This window comes from Lasiodiplodia theobromae, assembly GCF_012971845.1.
Source record: "Lasiodiplodia theobromae strain AM2As chromosome Unknown scaffold_16, whole genome shotgun sequence".
NCBI classification, from domain to species: domain Eukaryota; kingdom Fungi; phylum Ascomycota; class Dothideomycetes; order Botryosphaeriales; family Botryosphaeriaceae; genus Lasiodiplodia; species Lasiodiplodia theobromae.
The window spans coordinates 568,736-593,802 of NW_023336366.1; the positions used below are offsets into that span (position 1 = coordinate 568,736).

At 56.4% G+C, this 25,067-nt stretch overlaps 8 protein-coding genes across 8 annotated transcripts; 4 read left to right on the plus strand and 4 right to left on the minus strand.

Annotated features, from left to right (window-relative positions):
* Positions 1 to 1,554: 1,554 nt before the first annotated feature.
* LTHEOB_5830 (Cmgc dyrk dyrk2 protein kinase) lies at positions 1,555 to 6,316 on the minus strand (the record flags this gene model as incomplete). The annotated part of the gene is made up of 5 exons (XM_035515019.1): positions 1,555 to 1,566; positions 1,618 to 2,760; positions 2,811 to 5,910; positions 6,081 to 6,147; positions 6,226 to 6,316. The coding sequence occupies 5 exons, from the start codon at positions 6,314 to 6,316 to the stop codon at positions 1,555 to 1,557; spliced, it is 4,413 nt and encodes a 1,470-aa protein (XP_035373522.1).
* Positions 6,317 to 7,372: 1,056 nt separating this feature from the next.
* Positions 7,373 to 7,651, plus strand: LTHEOB_5831 (Integral peroxisomal membrane peroxin; the record flags this gene model as incomplete). The annotated part of the gene is made up of 1 exon (XM_035515020.1): positions 7,373 to 7,651. The coding sequence occupies one exon, from the start codon at positions 7,373 to 7,375 to the stop codon at positions 7,649 to 7,651; it is 279 nt and encodes a 92-aa protein (XP_035373523.1).
* A 902-nt stretch (positions 7,652 to 8,553) lies between these two features.
* Positions 8,554 to 9,552, plus strand: LTHEOB_5832 (Integral peroxisomal membrane peroxin; the record flags this gene model as incomplete). Its single annotated transcript, XM_035515021.1, has 1 exon — positions 8,554 to 9,552. One exon carries the CDS (start codon positions 8,554 to 8,556, stop codon positions 9,550 to 9,552), a length of 999 nt encoding a protein of 332 aa, XP_035373524.1.
* A 3,778-nt stretch (positions 9,553 to 13,330) lies between these two features.
* On the plus strand, positions 13,331 to 14,707 carry LTHEOB_5833 (Beta-glucanosyltransferase; the record flags this gene model as incomplete). Its single annotated transcript, XM_035515022.1, has 1 exon — positions 13,331 to 14,707. One exon carries the CDS (start codon positions 13,331 to 13,333, stop codon positions 14,705 to 14,707), a length of 1,377 nt encoding a protein of 458 aa, XP_035373525.1.
* A 649-nt stretch (positions 14,708 to 15,356) lies between these two features.
* On the plus strand, positions 15,357 to 17,344 carry LTHEOB_5834 (GTP-binding domain HSR1-related protein; the record flags this gene model as incomplete). Its single annotated transcript, XM_035515023.1, has 11 exons — positions 15,357 to 15,424; positions 15,507 to 15,532; positions 15,595 to 15,604; positions 15,741 to 16,009; positions 16,129 to 16,222; positions 16,276 to 16,307; positions 16,369 to 16,580; positions 16,645 to 16,850; positions 16,904 to 17,086; positions 17,144 to 17,264; positions 17,318 to 17,344. The coding sequence occupies 11 exons, from the start codon at positions 15,357 to 15,359 to the stop codon at positions 17,342 to 17,344; spliced, it is 1,248 nt and encodes a 415-aa protein (XP_035373526.1).
* A 1,267-nt stretch (positions 17,345 to 18,611) lies between these two features.
* On the minus strand, positions 18,612 to 19,604 carry LTHEOB_5835 (Dynactin subunit 5; the record flags this gene model as incomplete). The annotated part of the gene is made up of 2 exons (XM_035515024.1): positions 18,612 to 19,235; positions 19,551 to 19,604. The coding sequence occupies 2 exons, from the start codon at positions 19,602 to 19,604 to the stop codon at positions 18,612 to 18,614; spliced, it is 678 nt and encodes a 225-aa protein (XP_035373527.1).
* Positions 19,605 to 20,088: 484 nt separating this feature from the next.
* On the minus strand, positions 20,089 to 21,658 carry LTHEOB_5836 (Methionine vitamin-b12; the record flags this gene model as incomplete). Its single annotated transcript, XM_035515025.1, has 4 exons — positions 20,089 to 20,507; positions 20,695 to 20,847; positions 20,913 to 21,340; positions 21,447 to 21,658. The coding sequence occupies 4 exons, from the start codon at positions 21,656 to 21,658 to the stop codon at positions 20,089 to 20,091; spliced, it is 1,212 nt and encodes a 403-aa protein (XP_035373528.1).
* Positions 21,659 to 23,434: 1,776 nt separating this feature from the next.
* LTHEOB_5837 (Cyclin-dependent protein) lies at positions 23,435 to 24,948 on the minus strand (the record flags this gene model as incomplete). Its single annotated transcript, XM_035515026.1, has 3 exons — positions 23,435 to 24,506; positions 24,554 to 24,716; positions 24,861 to 24,948. The coding sequence occupies 3 exons, from the start codon at positions 24,946 to 24,948 to the stop codon at positions 23,435 to 23,437; spliced, it is 1,323 nt and encodes a 440-aa protein (XP_035373529.1).
* Between the last annotated feature and the right edge of the window lie 119 nt (positions 24,949 to 25,067).

The window sequence follows — 25,067 nt, forward strand, 5'->3', positions numbered from 1 at the left end:
TGAACGGGTGGGAGGACGATGAACAATATATCCATACTTGATCATTACCTCATTCATTTCTCCCTGAGCCATGGCGGACCGCGTCAATTGTAGGTGTCGTTGAGTATGAAGTGAGGTGGCCTTTAATACGGGTGTAAAGAGTAAGTGAGAGAGCGAAGCAGTGCTAAGGTAGAGGATCTATTATAAACGTTGCGTGATACAGCAACCCACCAGCACGTTAGCGATACTCAAACTTCGTTCTTTCCCCGTAGGACCGCCTGCAGTTCTGCCCGGCTCTACAGTTCTTTTCCACGCAGCGATATTGCCGACTCCGGCAGTAGTTGCCTTGCACCACGCGGTGAATTGCTATCAAACTCCCACACGCTTTGAGCGCGTGTGCTTGCTTAGATAAAATGGGAATCCCTACATACAAAAGTACAGAATGAAACAAAGCGCTCCAGAAACCTGTGCGAACGCACTTCGAAGAGGTATCGAGCGGGTGAAGAAGAGAAGGGTCTAAACAGTAGCATACACATGTACGCACACGCGCAAACGCACACAGAGAATACACTCTCACATTTTTTTTTAATCCCTTCGCCTTCTTTGTTCCTTTCTTCTCTCTTGCTCCATACTTTACAATCGGTTTATGAAAGAGAAGGCGGGGAGCTTCGGTATGGGGAGGAGGAGGAGGAGTGAGCAGAATAAACAAACGTCACGAAGCTCCACCGCCGGCCGCCGCCACCGCCCAAGGATATTCAACAAAGGAGACACACACACATACACACTAATCTCCACCGAAAAAAAGAGCAGAAAAGTAAAACAGAAAAAGGAGGAAGTACAAGAACGAACTCCGGGTATTAAAAGGGTCATGAGGTGCTGAAAAAAAGAAGACGTGAAAAGAAGCAGCAACATGCAGCTCTTATCGCATGCGAAAACAAAAAAAAGACAAAAACATGAAAGTGAGCTTCTTCTCAACTTGCTCTGCCAGAAATCATTAACCCCCCCTCCACCTCCCTTGCTGTGTTGCCAGCAGCAAGCGGGTGAAGCAAGCAAGCACGCATGCATGTCCCATCAAGGAATCGAGAGAAAAAAGGGAAAGGAAAAGAGTAATAAGTGCCAGTCAAGGGTATGATTTTGAATGACGCTCATCTGATCTTCCCTTAATTTCTCGTCCTTGTGTGTGTGAATTTTCTTACCCTTTCCCGCAACCATCCCATCATCTTCCTCCGTCGTCCATGTGAAGATAGAAAAAGAAAGTGCAGAAACGTTAAGGGTACTCGCCATTGAGGAAAAATCAAAAACATCACACGCTCGTAATATAATGTAAAGGGGGCCAAAGCGTCCGATCAGCCGGACGCGGGGAACAAGCACACACCCCAACCATAAAGGACTCCCCTTGACCGTCCTGGGCATCCCTCTATCCATAAACTTAATCCAAGCGCCTGTACAACCCTTTGCGCTTGCGCTCGAAGAATTGCATTTCTCCCCTCGCAAATCGTATGTGAGCAGGAGTTGGACAGCGGTGATGATGGTGCGCGCGATTTGGGCTTGCTGTCAAGTCGGGCATGGACTATATTAACGCGAACGCTGCGTCAAAGTTAGCATTTTCAACATCGCTTGGCTGTTCGTCAGACTTACCAGGCTCGCCACCGCTGCTGCCGACGCTAGATCTGGCTTTCCGCTCACACTCCTCTGAGCCACACGAGGCAAGGCGCTGTTCTGTCCTTGCTGCGCTGAGGCGTTATTATTGCTGTTTGGGCCATTCGCTTGGTTCTGTGCACTAGATCTTGTCTTCATGCCGAGGTTGCTAGCAAGCCCATTTACCGTTGAATGACGACGAGGGGCAGGTCCAGTCTTCGCCGGTGAATTGTTACCGGGAGCCCTGGCAGACTGGGCGGCACCGTTCTTGAAGCTAGTGGCCGGCGGCTCCGGCAGTGGCCTCGTCCGCTGGGGTGTCTGGTGTCCGACAGTGTTGTAGCGCTTGATCGGGGAGGCCGCGGCCCGCGCAGCGGCATCAGCAGGACGAGGTCCTCCACGAGGCCGCTTGATACCAGTGATGAATTCGTGCTGCATGGCATCTTCAGGCTTGAGACGGCGGTCAGGATCCCATCGAAGGCAACGCGCGATGAAGTCAAGGAAGGCATCATCATTGCACTTCAAAGACTGCTCGAGCGTCTTGGAGCTCGGGCGTCGTCTGCGTCCCTTGGATGACACCGTGACGCGCGGCTTGCCAAGAGAGTCGAAAAAGAGTTTCTTGCGGCTGCTCTTCTCAATAAGGTGCTTCTCTGGCGGGCCGAAAATCTCCATGATGCAAGCAAGCTGTTCTTGCTCGTTTTCTCCGGGGAAAATGGGCGATCCAGTGAGCAACTCTGCAAGAATACACCCAAAACTCCACATGTCAATAGGCAGGCCGTAATTCATACCCAGGATGACCTCGGGCGACCGGTAGAAACGAGACTGGATGTAGGTGTAGACCTTCTCGTGCTCGAAACAGCTGGAACCGAAGTCGATCACCTTGATCTCAGAATGCAGCGGGTGTGCAAGGAGGATGTTCTCGGGCTTCAAATCGCAGTGGATGACCCGTTTGCCCTTGAGAAGGACGAGCGAGCTCAAGATCTGCCTTGCGAAGCGACGAATCAACCTGAGGGAAAAGCCCTTGAACTCATGCGCCTTGATGAATTCATAAAGGTTCATGCCGAGGAGCTCAGTCGAGATACACAGGTGGCCTCGGAAATAGAAGTGCTGCGTGAAGTTGATCATGCTGTGTTTGTTTTCAGGATCCTGCTAAGATTAGCCGTCAGGTAAATAGCACGTCTGATTCTTATACTTACCCATTCGCGCAGCTTCTGCAGGATGTTGACCTCAACCAGAGCCTGCTGGTGGAACCTCTTCTTGTTCCTGATAATCTTAATGGCCACCAGCTTACCGCTCTTATGATCAACACAACGCACAACTTGACCAAAAGAACCCTTTCCAAGCACATCGACGACCTCGTAGCGATAAGCCAAATGGTCGCCAAGGACAATTTGATAGTCTCCGCGGTCGTCATCATATCCAAAGTTTGCCGTTGATGCATGAAGATCACCAATCCGCTTCTTAGCGCTCTTCGTGCCGCAGAAGTAGACGTCCTTGTAGTCGATAATCTCACCGCGCTCGAAGATGTTGAGCGGGACCATCGTGAGCGCGTGTGCTGGTGACACCCTCTCCTGCGGTTTAGCCCTCTTGCGCAACTCGTCGACATCTCTTGCAGCTTGCTCGAAATCCTTCCGCCTCGCATTAAGCCTCCGCATCTCCTCGTCCGCTGCAAGATCGTCCTTGTCTAGGTTGGTGTCCAGAGAACGAGCCTTGAGAGCACTGATGGAGCTCTTGTTTCCAAGCATTTTGTGCATCATTGAGCTCGAGGCCGATCTGGTTGTGGGTCCCGTATACGGGGGCGGCTGACCAGTGGCCTTGTGAGAAAGTGAAGCCTTGCGTTCTCCGTTTGTAGAATTCTGCGTCTCAGAATCGCTAGTGAACAAGGAACCGGAAGGCTTCCTGCGTGCCGTGCGTGGCGTGGCTGCTGTTTTGGTAGAGGGGCTCGGAGTCGACGTTGCATTGGTAGGGCCACTCCAGGTAGCCGAAGCGGGGAGCTTCGGAGGCGGCATATCGTGGTGTTTCGGAGGTTGAGGGGGCTGATCATTGTTGGGTTGGTAGGAGATGTTTCCTTGGGAAGCTTGGCTCCTGTGTTGACCCTTAGATGAGCTTCTCTTCCAACTCAGGCTTAGCTTCCGCCTTATGGAGGAACCAGATGAAGGAGTCTCCGGCTCAGTCGAAGTTACTGACGATGCATCATTCTTCGGGGCGTTGTGCGTTGCCTGTGCCCTTGGTCCGTTCAACCTGGTGCTCTGCGGCTCTTGATCAATGCTTCCGAATTCGTATTCGTCCTGGGCCTTGGAGTTCAAAGGACCGACATCTTCCTCCTCAGTCTTGGGCAAGGAGCTAGTAGAGTAAGGAGTAGTGGTGTTGCTATTCCGGGGGCTGTTCCTTGCTTCCGCAGTCGGGAGCGGTTCATTTGGAAGCGGTTCATTAGGCAGCGGAGGAAAGGAAGGAGTCTCAAGCGCCCTGAGGTGGTAGTGTGATGTGTTGCTTCGCATGGGCGGGAGCTTATCCGTCTCTTCATCGTGGAAAGGAAAAGTAGCCTTTGACGCTGTCAATGGTGTGCTCGGTGTCTTGGTGTAATTCCTCTTAGGCGGAGGTGTCGATGGTTCACGTCCATCGACTTCGGCTGATGGCTGCGGGTACGAGGCAATCTTCGCTGCAGTTGGAGTGCTGAGGGGCAAGAGGTTCAGAGGAGGCAACCTGAGCGGTGCTAGGCCCTTGTTAGTGCGGCCACTGTTCGTCTGGTGCCCATTCTTGTCCGCATCGTCTGCACCGACGGTGAGTCCTCTCCGTTGTCTACCAGGACCTTTAGCCGTCTTGTGGTCATTACCCGATGCCTCGGCTGGTTTCTTTGCCTCGGCGTCCTTCTTCTTTTTCTTGTTATTATCGCTATCAGTGGTCTCAACTACGGATGCGCTCCAGTTGCCTTCATCAGCCGCTGGTGTTGCTGGGGTTTGTCGGACGGGATAAAGGGGCTGGTCAATCTCTGTGCGGGGAGATTCGAACGCCTTCGGTATGGCGGGCACAGGAGGAACTTCTTCGGTATTCTCAGGTCCAGCTGAGCTGTGCACGTTCCGCGGTTTGGGGGTTGGAAGGCGCGATGTGGAAAGGACTTGACTCGAGCGAGTGGGGATCTGGCTAGCACCGCGGAGGGAGCTGAAGCTGGAGCTGTTAGACAGTGCCGGTGCTGGGATGGACTTGCCCACACCATTGTCGGGTGTGGCACGAGCAGATGAAGAAGGGGTGACGCTCTTCGGGAGAGCGAGAGCAGGGCTGTATGAGGCTGGCAGAGGCTCTTGCTGGACGTCAGGTTGAGGCGTCGGCGGGTTCCGGAGCGGCGAACCAGCGTTCGGTCCCATTGACATGCGCTTCAGTCGTCGGGCATCCGTCGGGCTGATCGTTCGTGCACCCAGCCCACCGGGGTGGTGCAGGGATTGCCTCTTGTTGGCGGCGACGGAGGGAGTGGCAGCAGTCTTTGGGCCGAGGCCCTTCGTCGGAGAGCGTCCATTGCCGGCGGCACGACCTAGATCGGGTGAAAGTGACGTGTAGCTCTGGCTCGATGGCTGCAGGAGAGACTTCGTTTTGCTGCTTCGCGTTGCTGTGGAGAGCCGTGGTACGTCAGAATTGTAGCTCGGTCCCGGGTTGCCAGTTCGGTTATTCTTGCTCAACGAACGACTGTGTCCCAAATTTCCATGCGACACCTCCCTACGCTGGGTGAACTGGTTGTCCATACCGGCAGAAGAAAGGAGACCAGGTCCGACCGACTTGCGGGGGCCGCGCACTGTAGTGTTGCCAGATGAGAAGGTCGAATTATCAGAGACTGGGGCGGGGCCCGAAAACTGACTCTGCCGGCGCGTGCGGACGGGAAGCTGGGCACCGGGCTGGCCTGCGGTTGCATCGTTGAGGTCGCTCTGGCTGGGCTGGCGGCGCTGAGACAGACTCGGGCGGCGAGAGTAGGCCTGGCCGCTGGGAGCCCGACTGGCGGGCTTGCGCTCAGGCGGGGCGGTGGCCACGCTGTTCATGGTGTCGTTGTCACTCTCCTCGGGAGCGAATATGGCGCGGCCGCCTCCAGGGACGGGGAAGTCGCTCAGCTCGGGGCCGGTGAGGCTCTCGTGGAAGTCGTCGAAATTGACGCTGGGTAGAAAGTCGTAGGAGGAGGTGTCGGTGCCCCGGCTTGGCAGCTTCCCGAAGCTGAAGCGCGGGTTGGACCCGGTGGCAGGAGCGATAAAGGGTTCGCTGTTGGATGTCGGCAGTCGGGAGGCATTGTTCGCAGAAGTGGAACCGCTGACGATCCTGCTGAATTGTAAGCTCGAGCCCACAGGTGAGCATGCCGGGTAATTCATGATACGTGCCTCCTCCCCGTATCCATGGCGCGAGGCCCTAGAGGCGCCTTATGTTCCCTCACCGAGCGCTGGCGGCCAGCAAAGCTCGGCGTGGGATCCGCGCTCGCCTTCGCCGTCGACATGTCCTGCGGCGGGGTGTCGGGTTCGGCGGGTGCTGGGTGGAAAGCGCTGACGACGTTTTGGTCCGCTGCCGCGTTTGTTGTGTCAGCGTCTGCCGAAGCCGAATGGGCGCCCTGCAGGTACCCGGAAGCGGGTGATGCCTTACCTCCAGCGCTGTGCGAGTCGTCGGCTGCGGTGGCGGGCGCAGACGTCGAGTCGTCTGGAACGAGACCGTCCTGGGAGCTGCGGGTTGCCATGGTAAAGGGGCAGCAGGCCGGCTTTGCGTCCGGGGCGGTTCGAGGACGGTGTGCGGACCCAATGCCAGCACGCCGCCGTGGATCCGCGTTGGTGTGTTGTATAGATGTGTGGGCCGGGCCTTCTCCAAGCTCCGAGGCGTGGAGTGATCGCTATGGGCGCGTCGTCGGCTCTTCCATGCTCAGCGCAGAGAGGCGGTGCGGGCGCGGCGGCAGCGCGGAAGGCTAGGAGTCGAGGATTGCGCGCGGGCGTAGGGCTGGTCTCGGACGGCAGCGTACGGTGCAACGAGCAGTGCAGAGCAGTGGGGGCTCTTCACGGTGCCCAAGATGGTGGTGGGTAAATCTGGGCTGGACTTTGGGCTTGCAGGTCTGTTTGGGGCTTTACTGACCCGCACCCTTGCCCGTCGCCAAGCTTGGCCGACAGGCAGCGGCGTAGGGCTCCAACAGGAACCTTGGAAAACAGTGTGGCTGTCTCCCCGCGAACGCGCCCACGCACGACACACGACACCTGCAGAACGGCCCACGGCCCAGGCCGGATGCGTGGCAGGCACTGCGCCGCCAGCACCTGTTGGATGCTCGGGCGGCAGGGCGACGCGCGCTGCCAGATGCGTGCCAAACAAAGCCAGATGCTGATTGCTCCACTTCCCCATGTGCGACTATGACGACGACGCAGCATCGCCGCAGCCTCTCCCCCACGCCGCCACGTACCTGCGCGCACAACTGCGTTCCGAGCGAGCGCGTTGGCTCGCGACGTGACACTGCACCCGCTAGCTGACAGGCGTCTGCGTCCGCCTGTGTGGGCTCCAGCCTCTGCGCAGAGCCGCCTGCGTTGCGCGAGGCACCTGCGCCCCAGCCGGCCTGAGTCGCAGCCCTGTCACATGCGGCCGGCCCGCGGTTCCTACACCCACGGCCACCGGTGCGACTAGGACAGCACTTCACGTCGCACTTCTGCAGCAACAGACCGGATCGAGCTTTTCGCACGCTGCCTTGCCGCCGCCCCTCTTCACCGCCGCGCATTCCTGCGCCAGCTCCCCGTGGCCGCTGGAGCCTCCCTGAGCCATGGACATGAACATCCACTCCGACCCGCTGGTGAACCGCGACGACCCCATCCCCGTCGTCGCCATTTCTGCACCACGGGACGATCCCTCGCCTACCGAGTATGACCGCCCCAAGGGCAGCAAGCGTGCTGCCATCCGCCAGTCGTTGTCGTCGGGGAAGCTGAGGGAGAAGTTTGATTCTTTCAAAGAGCAGAGCAGCAGCCGCGGCCACCAGCGCAGCGTAAGCTCCAGCGCAAGCGAATCGCCCAGCAAGATCCAGGACCGTTTGATGAACATGTAAGCCATCTCGCTCTTCTTTCCCACACAAAGGCAGTTACCGTGGCCCATAAGATGGGACTTTATGCCATGCAATAAAGAAGCTTTGACATCCCCTTTCCACGCCTGGCGGTTGCCGTACTTCCAAAATTACCATTACCATTCCTGCAAAGATGTGCGCAAGGATCCACCACCACCCCGGCCGCCACAAGATTCGAGACCACTGGTCGAGCTTGGATCGCAAAATGTTTCGACTCAGCAGCTGCACGCGGTTTTGGAAAATCTGGGTTCGACAAAGTTATCATGGCTTCCTTCCTATCTTTCCACTCTGACTGCATCTCGCTGCAGGCTTTAGTGCTTATCTCTTTCCTCTCCTGCCTCTTTTTTTTTTCTGCACCCCAACTTTTCTTTCACGCTTTGCATGTCGACTTTCCCCTCCGCGCCATGAGAAGGCTGAGGAATTTTCTGCGTAGCAGTCGTTCTAACTTGCTGCAGGCTGCTCCAGCAAATGATCCCGGGTGAAAATGTCGACGATGGCAGTCGTCCGAAAGACCGGCGGTCGAGAAAATACGTCGAGCGTCCAGGCTTCAGTATACCGACAATGTCGTACAATTTCCGCCGCTTTAATTCCAGGTTTGCCCCCAAAGTTAATTCTTTGCACATGTGTAATCATCTAAGAACTTTGTTAGAATTGGCGTTGTCTTTGTTTTCGAGAATCGTCTCATCCGATTATTCTCTTGGAAAGACCCGACGCACACTCTGGCGTTTCTGGTCATCTACTCTTTCGTCTGTCTCGACCCAAATCTGCTCGCAGTAGTACCTCTAGCCGGATGTCTCTTCTTCGTCATGGTCCCGGCGTTCCTTGCCCGGCATCCTCCGCCGCCGTCTCATCTACCAACTGACGTACACCCGCTCCACGGGCCGCCCATGGCAGCGCCACAGAACATCAAGCCTGCTCCGGAGTTCAGTAAAGATTTCTTGCGTAACATGAGAGACTTGCAGAACAGCATGGAAGATTTCAGCCGTGTTCACGATGCTGCAATCAACTTCATTACCCCGCCCACCAACTTCTCAGATGAAGGTCTCTCGTCGGCTCTGTACCTGATCCTCTTCATGACCACTATCGTCCTATTCATAGCTGCTCAAGTCCTTCCTTGGCGAGCAGTCTTCCTTGTTACAGGTTGGGTGCTCGTCGGCGCTTGCCATCCGCGTGCGCAGACCTTCCTCGAAGAGACACACGTGGAGGAGTTCATCGAAGAGCAAGGTCAGCACGCCGCGCACTGGCTGCATGCTTTCGCTGAATCGGACATCGACCTATCACATGCGCCGGAGCAGCGCGAGGTCGAAATATTTGAGCTCCAACGGCGTGCATCGGATGCCCCGGACGCCGAATACGAGCCCTTCCTGTTCACGACACACCCGTACACGCCACTATCTCCCGCGCGCATCGCTGGCGACCGGCCTCGCGGGTCACGCTTCTTCGAGGATGTCGAGGCCCCTAATGGCTGGCGCTGGGCAGACAAGAAGTGGACGCTGGATCTCTTGTCACGGGACTGGGTTGAGGACCGCTGCATCACTGGCGTCGAGGTCGAGATCGAGGGCGAGCGCTGGGTCAGCGACATTCAGTACGACGAAGGCATCGACTTCGCCTCCCTTGCCCTTGCCTCCAACGAGGACATCACCAGGACGGGTGTCGCGGCCGCCGGGCTCGCGCTCGTCGGTGGCGGCAACGGCCTCGCGGCGCAGTCCACGCCAAACTTGGGGCAGACTGCAACATTGAGACCGAGGCCAGCGGTCAAGAGTTGGGAGGAGGGCGATGGGAGCAGGAAGAAGGGCATGTGGAGGCGGAGGAGGTGGGTGCGGCTCGTAGAGAGGCGGCCGCTGCCACCACCAGAGGATGTGTACTTGAGCGCGCAGAACGAGTAGAGTCGAAAGAGATGTCACAGGAGGTCAGACGAAGAGAAGCAGGGCTTCATCAACCTCAAACTTCCTTCCCAAAGAGGAAACATGAATATCGTTACCCTTTTCGGGGAAGAAATTTGAACGCGTCAGCTTCTCGCCTATCACTTATCTGCTTTCTAGTCCTTTTCCCAAAACGAAAAGGGTTCACTACCTTATGCGGGGTGAAGAGGTAAAGTGAGGAGGTGTGGGATGCCCGTGATTGTGATCTTCGAAGGGTCATGGGGGTGCTGTTCAGGTCTCGTGTCGCGCGTGCACAAGTGCCAACGCATCGTCATGGCGTGCGCGAAGGATTTTGAGTGTCGGTGGCGTCGAACGCCTGAAATGGGGCTATGTTCCATGGCCCGTTCCCCGTCCTTCTAAAAAGCACGTTCCCCACCTTCTTTTCCTTCTTTGGTGGTGTTAGGAAGACCGCCTTTTGGGATGCCTTAAGAGCCGCTAAAAACGTGGTACAATTTGCACGTGGGCTGCTGTCATTGCCTGCCCTACGGCCATACCGGAGGGAGAACCATGGTTTACAACGTTTCAACGGTGCCAAAGGCTAGGATACCTTCAGCATGCTAAGCTTGTTGTGTAAAAGCTGTGTATAGCTGTGAAGTTCACGGACTTGAGACATCCTGCCAGCCGTCGCAGCCATTCCCTCAAGAGCTGAAGCGCCCATCGCACAATCCGCGCCAAGAATCTCGAAAGAAGCTAGTAATGAGGATTTGCTGCTGCTGCGACACTTGATTACCCTTGAGGGCGGGACCCGAACTAATGCGGTGTGGTGCTGAGGCTGAACGCGTGTTTCAGATCTTGCCGCTAAGCTAATGGCATTTTGAGGCGTTCGACCGGGTTCAGGCATGAAATGGTCCTCCTTCCTACCAGTTCCTGAAAGGAATCTCGCAGCATGCCAGTGACGTGATGCGTAATAGTCCGCGATACAATCCTCAAATTGTGCTCCACAGCCATCACAGAAGATCTGTGTCATAATCGAACTGAGACGAGCTCAACGCTGGCACGCCTCGCTTCTCTAAGCAACAGAAGCTCTTTCGGCATGAAAACTGGCCATGCTGTCATGCTCCATGGTGGCAATGTGGATGCAGCTACGGCGATGAGACGGGTTCCGTTCGGACGGCTTTGTTGTGGGTGGGGAAAAACCTGATGCAATCCTCGCTTCGGAAAGGGGGAAGCGGACGAGAGGGCTCGCTATGACCTGAGTAATCCGTCTCGAAAGGTGTAAATGTACACAACCATGGTATGGATGGTTCAACAGCTGGGTCTGCTAATACAACTTCAAAGTGTTTAGACGCTTTCCAAATTTGCTTTTCTTTCGTTCTCCTTTCATTTGAAGTGTTCAAAAGCACTCGGGTGAATAGTCCAATTGCCCCAAGCTTGAGGCATATGCTATAAGGAATATTAGACAAGAGATAAGCTAGAGTAGTCAGCTCGGTGAACGAGCACTGCTAATTTTAAGGGAAGAGCAAACATTGTAACAGTCGTTGAAGTTCTGAGAGCTTTACTCGCTGCTTACCGACTCGTTCCGCTCTTCGCGAAAATAGCGGATGGTATTGTAGCATTCGGACAACGGGCTACGACATGAAACACGCCACTACTGCCTAAATAGGACACGAGTTGTCGTATTCTGCGAGTGAGCAAGAATCAGATCTCCAAGAGATGACCGTATTTCCGCTCGCCTTCGCTTCTCGCGGGTCCGATCAAGAAGGACTACGAAGACGTCATCTTGTTGAGAAAGCTGACTTTGGCCCCCAAGCGGTCCCGTTTCTGCACGGTGCTGGGCTTTGACGCGCTTATTTTCGCTGGGCAAGCTGGGCGTGCTTGACTTGGTCTTAGCTCCCGCCGCCAAGAGGCCCGGGCGCATGAGAAGGCGACCCGCAATGAAGACGGCACGGCAAATGGTCTAGAACAACGCCCGAAGACTTCGAGAAGCGTGCATACCTCCGGGGTGGATTTGTGCCAGTTTGTCCACATTGTGGCTTGCTCGAGTTCAAAATGAGAATTGAAAGCTTATGGCGAGTGACAAGGGAGATAGAAAGTATACGACTCGTAGACGGCTGTCGGGAGGAGCGGCAGTGAGAACGTGACTAATGTTGGCATTTCAAGTTGCAGGTTCGATCTCCCATACAAGAGGTTCTCAAGCCTAGAGATGATGTGAGATTGCTTACATTCCGTCATTGAGTTGGAAGAACGCGTAATGGACATGGCTACGGCAGTCTATGATCCGACGCAGTTTCGATATTATCTTGGGCCGCTAGACAGAGTGAATGAGTCTGCTTCAAATTGGCATGTGCATAGAATTGCTGGGCAAAACAGGGAAGCGGAGCCAGGGAAAACGGGGCAGAGGGAGAACCTTGGCAAGAACCTTAAGGTGGATTGAAGAGGCCAATCGTCCGACTGGCGGACCACGCGAGATTGAGCCCGGCTGAGACACGGTGGATCTCCGGTGCAGCGGGAGCGATTCTCCGCCTGACTGTCAGCAGTGGTGGGATGCGGGTGGCCCGAGAGAGGGCTGGACTGCACGCCCTGAGCAACGTGGGTGGCCGCATTTTGACCTCTCCAGCGAGGCACAATGCGTTCGAGAAGCGTGGGCAGCGCGGAACAGCAGCTGGTGCCTCCTGAAAATTCAGACCTTGGCCCGCGGCAAAATCATGAGATGCGTTAAACGACGCATGGAAGGGGAAGGTGTGGCGAGGCCGGGCAAAAATAGTACGCTGGCGCGGGAACGGGGGAGGTGGGGACGGTGGCTTGCTCGCTCGTCATTCAGGCGTGCACACCACCTGGGAGAAGCCGCCGGTTAGGAGCCCCTCCCGCTGCGGGAGAGTCGCAGGCGAGCCAGTGCAGGCGGCGGAGGCTCCTGTTATAACAGAGGAGATTTGGATGGGAGGGCGGAGCGGGCTGGAAGCCATCTCTCCGTGACACCGCTGTCCGACAACGGGCCTGTCAGGCAGCCTGGCTTAAACAGCCGACCTGCAGCAGAATCCATGCTTCGTATTGTTATGCGTTCCCTTCGCTGCACAGCCTCGGCGGGCGCGAGGGAGCGCTGGCGGGTGGCACGCAAGGCGAGGGCGGCAGGCGGCCGCGGACAGCGCAGCCAATGTCTGTCGCAGGCTCACGGCGGGGCCGGTGCGGAGCGCCCTGAGCTGGCGATGGTGGGCATGACGGTGGGCGTTGCAGATTGAATTGGGTGCTCTCAATGACATCGTTGCGGAGCAGCGGCGGCGGGCCATTGGCTGGGCGAGATCATGATTCGCGAGAAAACTGGAGCGGGCCTGTTTCAGTGCTGGCGCGCCAGAAATAAGGAGACGGGGATCGGCCACGCTGGGTGAAGATCCTGGCCCTGGCTTTTCCACGGGCGGCGCTGGAGGCGGGCCTTGGTGTCCGGGGTGCTGCGATCGGCCACTCGAAAACACCACACCGGTGCATGCCTGGCAGCGCCTTCCCACCCGCCTGCCGCCGCACATCCCTGTTTGCGCGCTCTCCTTTTCCTGCGGCCGCCCATTTACAAAACCCGCAGCCTCCACCTGCCAGCCTCCCTCTCTTTTCCATCCACACCATTTCCTGTTTCCCAACACGCCGAGGCCACTTCCGGTACCAGCTAATTGCGCCTTTTCTTTGGAACGCTCTCACTCTTTCGGGCTTCCACATTCCGCTTTAACACCTTGTTTACCGTCCGCTCGCTCAACACAACAACCAACTTATACCCCGCCGACTCCTCAATCTCCACATCTATCTATCACCTGTCACAATGAAGGGCTCCTCTGCATTCGTCGCTGTTGCTCTCGCCGCTCCCGCCCTGGGTTCGCCGGCGAACCTCGAGGCCCGTGCTTCCTCTACCAGCTCCGGCTCGACCCCCCAGGTTTCGGTCAAGGGCAACGCCTTCTGGGCTGGCGACAAGCGCTTCTACATCCGCGGTGTCGACTACCAGCCCGGCGGTTCCTCCAAGGTCGCCGACCCCATCGCCGACTCGGACCAGTGCAAGCGTGACATCGAGAAGTTCAAGGACCTCGGCATCAACACCGTCCGTGTCTACACTGTCGACAACTCCAAGAACCACGATGAGTGCATGAAGCTACTTGCCGATGCTGGCATCTACCTCGCTCTTGATGTCAACACGCCCAAGTACTCGCTCAACCGCAACGAGCCCGAGACGTCGTACAACGACGTCTACCTCCAGAACGTCTTTGCCACCATTGACGCTTTCGCCAACTACGACAACACCCTACTCTTCTTCTCGGGCAACGAGGTCATCAACGATGACAAGACCACCGGTGCTGCCCCTTACGTCAAGGCCGTCACTCGCGACATGAGACAGTACATTGGCAGCCAGAACTACCGCAAGATCCCCGTCGGTTACTCTGCCGCCGATGTCGACTCCAACCGTCTCGAGATGGCCCAGTACATGAACTGCGGTACCGATGACGAGCGCTCGGACTTCTTCGCCTTCAACGACTACTCTTGGTGCGACCCGTCTTCCTTCACCCAGTCTGGCTGGGACGGCAAGGTCAAGAAGTTCAGCGATTACAGCCTTCCCCTCTTCCTTTCCGAGTACGGCTGCAACACCAACACGCGCAAGTTCGAGGAGGTCGCTGCCCTCTACTCGGACAAGATGACCAGCGTCTACTCTGGTGGTCTCGTCTACGAGTACGCTGAGGAGGGCTCCAACTACGGTCTCGTCAAGATCTCGGGCGACTCCGTCACCGACAAGGATGACTTCGATGCTCTGAAGTCCGCCCTTGCTGACACCCCCGCTCCTACTGGTGATGGTGGCTACAAGACGGATGGCAAGGCTTCCGAGTGCCCCAAGAAGTCGTCTTCCTGGGAGGTTGATAGCGACTCGCTCCCTGCCATTCCCGAGCCTGCTAAGAAGTACATGACCGACGGTGCTGGTGAGGCCAAGGGTCTCAGCGGTCCTGGCTCTCAGAACGCTGGCACTGGCTCCAGCGGCACTGCTACCGCTGGCTCCGGCGAGGTCACCGCGACCGCGACCGGCTCCAGCGGCAGCTCCAGCTCTGGCTCCACCGGTGGTGCCGCCGGCTTGAGGGCTCCCGCTTTCGAGACTGCCCCCATCGTCTGCAGCCTAGTCGTCCTGGCCTCGACCTTCCTCGGTGCCGCTCTTCTGTAAACGAGCTTCTCGTTCGTTTCAGTCATGCTTCTTTTTTCAACATAGTGCCTTTATAAATAGTTTTGGCATGCAGCGGGTTCTGTTTTCTTCTTTCAAGTCGGCATAGGCTTGCTATGGGTTGGGAAACTAATGTCTTCTTGAGCATCGGCGGTCTGGTTAGAGGTCCGGTGTCCAACTTTGCTTTTTGCGTCTCTGAGTGCGCCTTGCGCAAAAGAATTGGAGGGGGACTGCATCAGGGATACAGGTACTTTTTACGAATACAATATCATGTCTCATTCTGCATGGTTGAGTCTCATTGCACTGCTGCCTGTGTTTTGGTGGTTGACGTGTCGATGATTTATGCTTGCTTCCAAGCGCCGAGGAGTTTGGGGGCCGGTGCTTGTCGTGCTTGCGCCTTCAAGCCGGCAGCGGCGATCTTCATTAGGGGTCAAACGGCGGCCAGCCAATTGTAGACACCGCCCGAGACCGGGGTCGTCGGTGCCTTAGGCGCGCTAGCAGCCTTATCGATAGAACGAATCTTTCGTTAAGTCGCGGTGGGTGACGGCATCATCGCGCTGCAGCAACCCACGCCTCACACCTCGCACCTGGAGCACCGCTGCCCTTGCCCGTCGCTGTCTCCCCCCAAGCAGACTTGCACAATTGAGCAACAATGCCTCGCGACCCTCTCATCGGCCTCGTCGGCAAGCCGTCGTCGGGCAAGTCCACGACGTTGAACAGGTGCGCCCCGCTCCCACCGCCCCCCAAAATCGTGCCAGCACGAAGAAGACCCGGTCGCTGAAGCTTCCTTTCGCTGTGGCAGCTTGACGGATGCCACATCCAAAGTCGGTCAGTACCCTTTGCACTCCCCTTCTTGCGCGACGCTGCTCATTAACACACAATCTTTCCAGGAAATTTCCCGTAAGTCACCCCACCACGCCGCCCCACCATCCGCTCGACCGCAATCCTCCAATCGCAACTACGAATTCGGCGCCAACATTACACGCCACTCTTTCCCCCGACCGCATTACTGAGCGCGATTCTTCGAACAAAACAGTTTCACGACCATCGACCCGCAGCGCGCAATCGGCTACCTGCAGATTGAGTGCGCGTGCGCGCGCCTCGGCGTATCGGACCGGTGCAAGCCCAACTATGGCGGCTGCCACGAGGGCCGCCGCAGCGTGCCCATCGAGCTGCTGGACGTGGCCGGCCTGGTGCCCGGCGCACACATGGGCAAGGGGCTGGGGAACAGGTTCCTGGACGACCTGAGACACGCGGACGCGCTAGTGCACGTGGTGGACGTGAGCGGAACGACGGATGCGGAGGGTAAGTCGCGAACCGGGGGCGGTTTCGGTGTGGTGGAGATTGTTTCGGGGAGCCACGTTGGATCGGGGGATTGGGGAGAATGTGGGTGTGAAACAACGGGCCGCTGATGTGTTGGGTAGGTAAGGCCACGAGAGGCTATGACCCTTCGAAAGATATCGAATGGCTGCGGTTCGAAATCGTGCGGTGGATTCAGGGCAACCTCATGGAGAAATGGTATACACAGTCTGGGAATGCTGGAGGCGGCTGATAGCTAATCGTGGGTGCAGGGGTTCGATAAAACGACGGCACGTTGCCGTAAGTGAGTTTCCACGTTCAGTCTCCACGGAGAGACGCTGCCGATTTCTAATCCATGACTATAGAGGCGACGCCGGTTGAGACATTGCAGAACCAATTTTCTGGTTACGGTAGTACCGCCGCTGTGGTCCAAAGAGTCTTGGACAAGCTACAAATCAAAGAGCCCCTACAGGATTGGTCAAACGAGACGATCGAGCAGGTTGTCAATGTCTTCACGGACGAGAAATTTCCGACGGTGATAGCGCTGAACAAAATCGATCATCCCGATGCAGATAAGGTAACGACGACTTCGTTCCACCGCTGGTAGGAATCAATGGGTATTAACTTCTGTTCTCCCAAAGAACATCGCGAAAATAGCGAAACAGCAAGATCCGAAGACGCTCGTCCTGACCTCCGCCATTAGTGAAGTCTTCCTCCGTCGTCTAGCGAAGCAAGGTTACGTCAGGTACACCGAAGGCAGCGAGTTTGTCGACACGAGAGAAGACCTCATCGAAGATGGTGACCCCGATGGTGGCGGTTTGAAAGAAATGGACGAGAAGCTGAAGCAGTAAGATTGACACAGTCCTCAGATATGTATCTTGTCAACTCACAATGATCTAGACGCATCGAGAACCTGAAGGATATGGTGCTCTACCGCTTCGGCAGCACGGGCGTTGTTCAGGTGTTGAGTCGTGCGGCGGAGCTGCTCGGCCTGGTGCCTGTCTTCCCCGTTCGGAACATCCACAGCTTTGCGTCGGGTTCTCAGGACAAAGCGGTGTTTAGAGACTGCGTCTTGGTCAAGAAGTACGATTTCCCCCCTATATTTGCCTTATTATGGACTGCCTTATTGACAGAGTACAGGGGATCTACGGTCGGCGACGTGTATCGCAAGGTCATGGGTGACGCACCTCTAGCGTATGCCGAGACAGTGGGTGGCGTGAAGGTCTCCGAAGACGATCCGGTTGCTGTCGGAAAGAACGACGTAAGTAATATGTGTTTGGATAGTGCGTGGTGCAGATCTAACTTCCTGCATAGGTGTTGTCATTCAAGGTGGGAAGATGAGTTGCTGCAACCCGTTCCGTTGGCCATCTTCTGCGTGCCTAATGATCACTTTCCGTTACCCGTACATCTAGAACTATACGCCCTGTATGGGCGAGAGCGCGAATAGAGATATTTACAGAACATGCGAGAAATATACCACAACTTTTTATCGAATTTGTTCCATCTGCTTTTTAGTGACTGGGACGGTGTAAGAGACAATAATGCTTGACATCGTATCAGAGCGGACCAGCGCGTCACCCATCATAACAGCCAATATACCGGATTAAATTATTCGGTGGATGTAGTTAAGTGAAACAGGAGACAAAAGGTTCGAAGGCCCAGAAGGGTTCAGTTCGTATAAAAGTGGCGGTGGTGCTCGTGAGATTGAGAGTAAGGCCACCTCCATAAAGACACGGTCACAGCTATGAAGACGCAAGCCATTGGCATCGAAAGTCTGGAGGAACTTTTAGGCGGACTCTTAGTGACTGACACTACTGGTGAAAATCAAGAAGATTGAGGAACTCGACGCCGACGTCACAAGCTCGCAAAGCACTGCAGAACAGGTCAAACGGCATCAAGAGTAACGTGGCCAACGTAGTACATCTATGTGCTGCAATACACCGGCCGCTAAATCAAGATCTTTGTCGAGAAAAAGAAGTGAGAAGGACAAATAGGGCGGATTTTATGCCATGAATGATCGGGAGAGCACCGACAGTGTGGTCTTAAAAACAGACAAAAAAGCAACTCGGTCGGTGATACACCCCATCCGCAGCCCATAAGCCTCATCCAACAAAGCGCCAGGAACCGGAGTATGAACGCATAAGCGGGAATCGAACTCAGAACAGCGTTAAGGTGTTCACCTTCCTGATGAGGAAACCCAACAGATCACAAACGCCTCGGGTTTTTACGCTTCTAAGGTCCTGGTGGTGAAGTATAGTGCCGTAGCATGCCCAACACACTAACCATCTGTAACAGGACCTGTTGCTTCCGCTGTTTATATATAGCAGGCCTCCTTAATGCTGACTTGCCGGTTGCTGGGAAGCTGGGTTGATGCCATGTCTGGTTTCTCTTCCCTACTAAATGCTTGCATGTGAACGCGTTTGAGGAAATTGCCGAATAAAGAGGGCTCTATGAAATTCCAAAGCTATCAAAAACCACGCCTTCGCTTCGACCAACACCTGTACATTGATGAGTCGATCCCAACCGGAAGTGAAAAAAAGAAACCACAGCCGCAACCCCGTTGCCCATACCTCCCTGCTAGCTCCGCCGACGACAAGGCACACGCCGCTCATTTCACACTCCTCACCAGCTCCCTCAGATCACCGCCCTCAACCCACACCTCACCCTGGCCCATCGGCCCGCCCTCGCCGCCGCCACCACCGCCAGCCGCGACGCCCCACCCCTCGCCCAGCTCGCCGACGACGCGGGCAGGCCTGCCCCCAGCGATGGAATTGGAGGGGATGACCATGTTTGCGGGTACGACGGAGCGGGGCAGGATCTTGACGTTGTCGCGGACGATGCAAAAGGGCTCGAGGATGCAGCCCTCGCCGACGTGGACGTGGCTGGAGATGCTGGCGGCCGAGATGTGCGAGCCGGCGCCGACGAAGACGTTGTCGCCGATCTTCATCGGGTAGTAGCTCAGCTGGCCGCGGCTGATGCGCGACGGCGGCTTGATGACGCAGCCCGCGCCGATGACGGTGCAGCGGCCGATGCTGATGGCGTTGGCGGACGACGAGGACGATGAGGACGACTTGCCGCCTTCGCCCGTGGCGTCGCTGCTGGTGTGCGACGTCTTGAGCCGGTGCAGGTCGCCGCGGAGGTGCACGTCGGCCATGATGACGGTCTTGCCGCCGAGGGTGATGTTGGCGGTGCCGGAGATGTGGGCTTTGCGCGAGACTTTGTTGCCGGAGTCCTGGTGGGCGGTTAGTACGAGTGCAAGCGGATACTGGCTATGGGTGGCAGCTGAGGGGTAAAATTTGGGATAGGTATTCCACAGGGTAGATTGAGACAGGGGAGTTCAAGAAGCAGGGCTGGCCGATTTGGCGATCTCGCGCCGCAGCAGCGCAAATGCATTTTCTGTAGTAGAGAAAATAGAAATGAAGACAGACGAAATTAGCTGATCAGGAAGGTAGATGGAAGTGAATATGCGGGTAAGAATGAAGAAAAGGAATAACAACGGCTTCACGTTCATGACTAGGGTCGCAGTGCGGTTGATGTTTTTACTCACCGTCTCGATGTACTCGCCCTTAGGCGCCTTGCGCGCCGCGGTGGGACGCGACATGATGTTGAGTTGTGTTGGTCAAGACGGTGCTATCTGTGCATGGCACGGTGAGAAGCTTTCTTGTTGCAAAGAACAATAATTTGTGTGGAGTCAGGGTATCAACATTGGGGATGCAGGTGCTGCGTTGTCGTGGCCGGTGAGAGGGCGGCACCCCGGCCGTTCTTGGCAAGCAAATCGCAAGCCATCACCAATCACGTGACGTCACATGATCCAACTAGACGCAGCAAAATAAATTGGTATATCGAGTACAAACACAGCGCGCCTTTCTTCACCTTATTCGCGGTTGAAGCGGCTCCCTATCCCTAACACCTTTTTTTCGTCTGAATTCCATGCAACCCCGAGGTTGCCAGTGTTGAAGCTGACATGCATCTTCCCGTCCCATCTTATCCAACAAGCCGCCTTCTCTCGCAGGCTGTATCTTCCTTCTATCTCTTTCTCTAAATAGTTCATCATCCACGACTCCACCTTCTTCTCGCTCACTTCCTCACGGCTGGCCGGGCCACACGTCGTCCGCAATCTGCCTGACCAGCAGCAGCTTCTTCGCCATGCCGTCGTGGTCGATCAGGTTGCCGCACGCGTGGCTGGCGAAGCCGCACTGGGGGCTGACGCCGATGCGGTTCAGCGCCTCGTCGCGCGTCTGGCCGGCGCCCTTGGCCATGATGTCGGCGGCCTCGTAGATGCGGCGCTTCATCTCCTCCTTGTCCTCCAGCTCCGGGAACTTGGACGTCACGATGCCGAGGATGACGTTCTTGTCGACCGGCAGCTCCGCCAGCGGCGCGAAGCCGCCCGCCCGCGGCGTGTCGTACTCGAGGTAGTACGTCTGCATGTTCAGGTCGCGGAAGAGCTTGCTCGCGATCCGGTCGTACGCGCCCTCGGCGAAGTGGCGCGAGCCGATGAAGTTGCCTGCGTCAAGAGCAAGGGTCAGTGCGAGTTAAGGCTACGTAACTATGATGTTTTGGAAGCGGGGTTTGGGGGTATATGCGTGGGGTTAATTGAGGCGCATATGCGGGGCTACGCGGGTCCGGTGTCTGAGACCGGGAGCAAGCAAGGGCATAAGGGGAAAATGATGCGCAACTGGGGCTAATTTTACCTCTGCACAGGTGGATGCCAACGTGCATGTCGGCCGGCACTTTGGCAATGCAGTCGTTGTACAGCTTGATGTACACATCGAGCAGCTCGTCCGCCGTGTACTTGTTCCGCTTATCCTCCTCCCACCCCTTAAGCATCTTCTCCGAGCAGAAGTCTGGTGGAATCGCAAAGCCGTCAGCAAGTCGAACCTCCTCAAAGTTTCTAAAAGCAGCCACTCACAAGCCAGGTTCGGGTCATCGTACTGCACGTTGCGCAAGCCCGCCTTGTACAGAATGTCTAGCTCAGTCTGGTACGCCTTCGCAATGTCGCCGAAGTACTCCTCGTCGCTGCTGTAGACATCGGCCGGGTAAGCCTGGCCCTCCCTGTAGCGCAGGTGGTACCAGTTCGGGGCCGCGAGTGTGAGCTTGATTTCACCCCACCGCTCCTTAGGGAGGAGGGTCTTGAGGTACTCAACCTGGTCGACGTAGGTGCTCTGGCCGGTGTGCCTGATCTTGCCTGTGCAGATGACCGTCTCACCGGGAATGTGGTTCGTCTCGAGGAACGCCGCCATGTCGGGCACATACGTGCGGAACATGTCGAGTGACGGCTGCTGCACCTCCTTCATGCCGTCCAGACCAGGGAAAAAGGTGCCCCAGAACATGTGCCGACTACGACCATAATCAGCGATCCGTCATATCTGAGCTTCCACATTTTTCCTCTCTCAAAAAGGCAAGAACTTGGGGGCCAACAAGTTGCTTTGGGCGGCATGCGTACCGGTATTCGCCATCGCTCAGAGCGCGGTAGCCCCATTCCTGCTGCTTGGCCACGATGTCCTTGATGGCGGCATCCTCTAGAGGCTTCAGATCCGCAACCTGAGCCTTACCTTCCTGGACCTCAGCCTTCTTGTCGAGGAGATCCTTGGGACGCAGGAGCGAGCCGAGGTGCTCAGCACGGAACGGCGGGTTGCGGTGCAGCGTGGTGGACATGATTGAGAGCTGTGGATGGGATCTAGTAGAAATGGTAAGTTACTGCAGGAGTATGCCACGCAACCCGCGACAATGAGCAACAACCTTTGGTTTCTTCCTCAAGACAGAAGTAACGGAGGAGACAGAATAAGATGAGGGGTAAGTAAAGGCTGGTGACCGCAGTTAAGAAGCTCAGCAGAGGAGGGGCCGCCCTATGGACCCTGGGCTTCCCTTAGCTCCTGCGGAGTAAAAGCCAGATTCTCGTCATAACTGGATCCTCTTCCGAACGGCAGTGGACCATAAAAGCGGGATGTCCTCGGCAAAAGTCGAGTGTTGCATTTGGGAACGGGGCGTAGCAGTGCGGGTACGGCAGGGTACGTCAGCCGCTCGGATGATTGAAAACTAAAGATTCAGTCCTTGCCGGAAAAGGACAGTGCGTGTCAGCCTGCACGTGGCAGCCATCGTCTTTTCGCACGTTATTAGCTAGGTCCCCCGCTGGTGAAGGAATGATGTCTGGATCACGACGGCTTGGGCAGGGATGGTGAATGGCGGGCAATCATCTGCATGCGCGCATGCTCCTGGCCGAACCCCACATCTGCAAGTCTTAGCCGTGACTTACCTAAATCCGACGGATTGGGTCGTGCTATTTCCGCTCCCCACGACCATTTTTTCTCCGCCGCTGTCTTGATGACAAGCCGCCATTTCTCAATGGTCCGACAGTGCGCCGTTGTGGAGCTAGGCTTGCTCGTTGCTTGCGTGCGCATCGGACTTCCTCTTAGCCTCCGTCCGAGGTTCGGAATAAACTCTAATTCACGCCTTACGCTTCCGCTCGGCAATAGCAGATAAGCGTTAAGGCGGAGGCAAAAGCGCCGGGCGCGCCCGGCTCCTTCAACTTTAGCGCAAACAAACTGTCATGGCCTGAAAGGCTGTACAGATACGACATGACCCGGCCGTAATTTTTTTCTTGATGACTAGCCAGTCGGCCAACTGACGGATCATTGTAGGATACCCCGGACATTGCGAGTGCCTCTTCATTTATCAACCCTCAGGTTGAATTCAACAACACGAGAAACCTCGACCATTCAAAAGTCCAAATCTGAGATCCAAACAATATAGCCGATCTCTGGCTAAATAGGCGCGCAAAAACCATTATTTGTCGGGGGAGCTATTAGCAAGCGATCCTCTAACCTCTATTGTACAGCTACGCTATCTAATAGCCCTGCTCTCTTGGCGCAAATGGAGTACGAATGCCATATGCGGATGCTCTTATCCCACCGGAACCAACTCTCTGGGCGAGACCAAACCGAAACAGCACCAAGCTAACCCAACGAAGCGCATCAGACAACACTTCCCATCTGAAGATGCTTTTGGTTCGTTGCGTCCACAACAGCTCATATGCCACCTTGGCTGGCCTTCCCTTCGAACAAGTCTTTTTTCTCAGGAGAATCAGGTGGCGAACTCGCCTCAAAGAATCTTTGAGACCCGTAGGATGATAGATCAGCACATTCAGATGGAAGCATAGACATGAAGTCTTCTACTCCGAGATCTTGCTGGGTTGGAGCTACGAGTGAAGCATCCTCAGGAGATGCACCTGAACCCGCAAACCCGGCCATCTGAGGATCATAGGGTGTTGGGCCTCTCCATCTATACGGAGCCATGAAATCAAACTCGCTTTCGTGTGAATCTTCGGGCGCGGAATCTTCGCGTTCTTGTACGGCCTAAACTCAAGCATGGCAGTCAACACACGAAGATCGAAACCAGCAAAGCGGCTGAATAGAGTCTGTCTGTTTTTGCAAATCAGACCTCCTTAAGCCTCTTTGCTGGTCGCAGCAGTGAGTCGTCAGGTAATCCGCTTCTCTTCGTGCCTGGTAAGCTTCCGGTTCGAATATCGTTGTCGTCCGCCTTGACAGCACGACGCGGGTAGTCGATGCTCGAACCGGCGAAGCAATTGTCGCTTGGTGTCTGGCCGTCGGGCAGTCCGACCTTGAAGTAAGGATGCTTGAGCGCCTTCTCAGCTGTGAGACGCTTTTGCGGGTCGTATTCCAAAAGGCCTTGAAGCAGGGAGTATCCTTCTGGGCCGGGAGAGTTACCGACTCCGTCTGGGTAGTTGTTGTTCCTCATACACGTGTCGTACCACGTTTTCAGGCCCACGGGTCGGTTAACGCGCGGGTTCCCGGCATGCAAAGTAGGAAGCTGACTGTATTCCGGCATCGCGCGAAGCAATGGCCAGTCCTCAGTTCGCGGCAGACCCAATATCTCGACAATCTTCTGCATCTGGTTGCGCTGGAAGGGTGGCTGCTTCTTGTTGTCAAGCTTGGCTTCTTCACCTTTGAAGATTGGTCTGAGTGCAAGAAGCTCGGCAAAAATGCAGCCTACAGCCCAAAGGTCCACGGCGGGCGTGTAGTGGCGACTGCCCAAGAGGAGCTCGGGTGCACGGTACCAGATGGTGACGACGACCTTGTCGCCGCTGTAGAGAGATCCTAGGGGCTTATAGAAAAGCCTGGCCAGGCCGAGGTCACCGATCTTGACGGCGCCCTTGCCAGTGACCATGATGTTGGCGGGCTTCAGATCGCGGTGCATGACCCAATTCTGGTGGAGGTAATGGAGGCCCTGGAGTAGTTGCCACAGGATGGATTGGATGGTCTTGGCAGGGATGGGCTGGCGGGGATTCTGGGTGTGGTGGTGGACTATCTGCAGCAGGTCATGCTCGGCATACTCGAAGACGATGAAGATGCACTTGTCCTCGAGGATGATCTCGACGGTGTGCACGACGTTGGGGTGGGACAGCTCGGTGCACAGGGCCATCTCGCGGATGGCCGACTGGGAAATGCCCGTGTACTGGACCTCGCCCTCCTTGTCGGGCTTGAACCTGCGGGGGTCAGCGGGCAGTCTGCGGCAGGGCACGGGCAGGCGCACTTCTTGATGGCGAACAGACCGGGCTGGCCGGTGCGGCTCTGGGCTTTGAAGACACGGCCATAGGTGCCGCTGCTGATGAAGCCGAGGATCTTGTAGCGCTCCTGGACGCGTTTCTTGCTCGTGTAGCCGCCGTGGAGCATGGTGGCGGGGTCCTGGGACGAGCCTGGGGGCAAGTTAGGACAGATATGTAAAGGGCCGGCGACTGCGGTGCGACGGGCGGCGAGTCGGGGCGTGCGGGCGGGAATCAGGCTTCAACAGGAAGGAAAGATCTGCTGGAGGGAGCGCGCGGTAAGCTGATCGCACCGACCATTATACGCTGCCTGCGGGCCGGTGCTGGCGGGCAGGGCTGCAGCGGACGAGGCCTGGGAACGCGGGTCTGGGGAAGGCGGCGCCATGCTGGCTGCTTGCAAGAGGCCCCAGCGGCGGCGGCGGGCCTTCGGGAGTCGGGGCGGTGGCGGCGGGTGTGCGAGCGAGTTCGTTTGCAGCTGCAGCTGGCGATGCGTGGAGCCTGCGC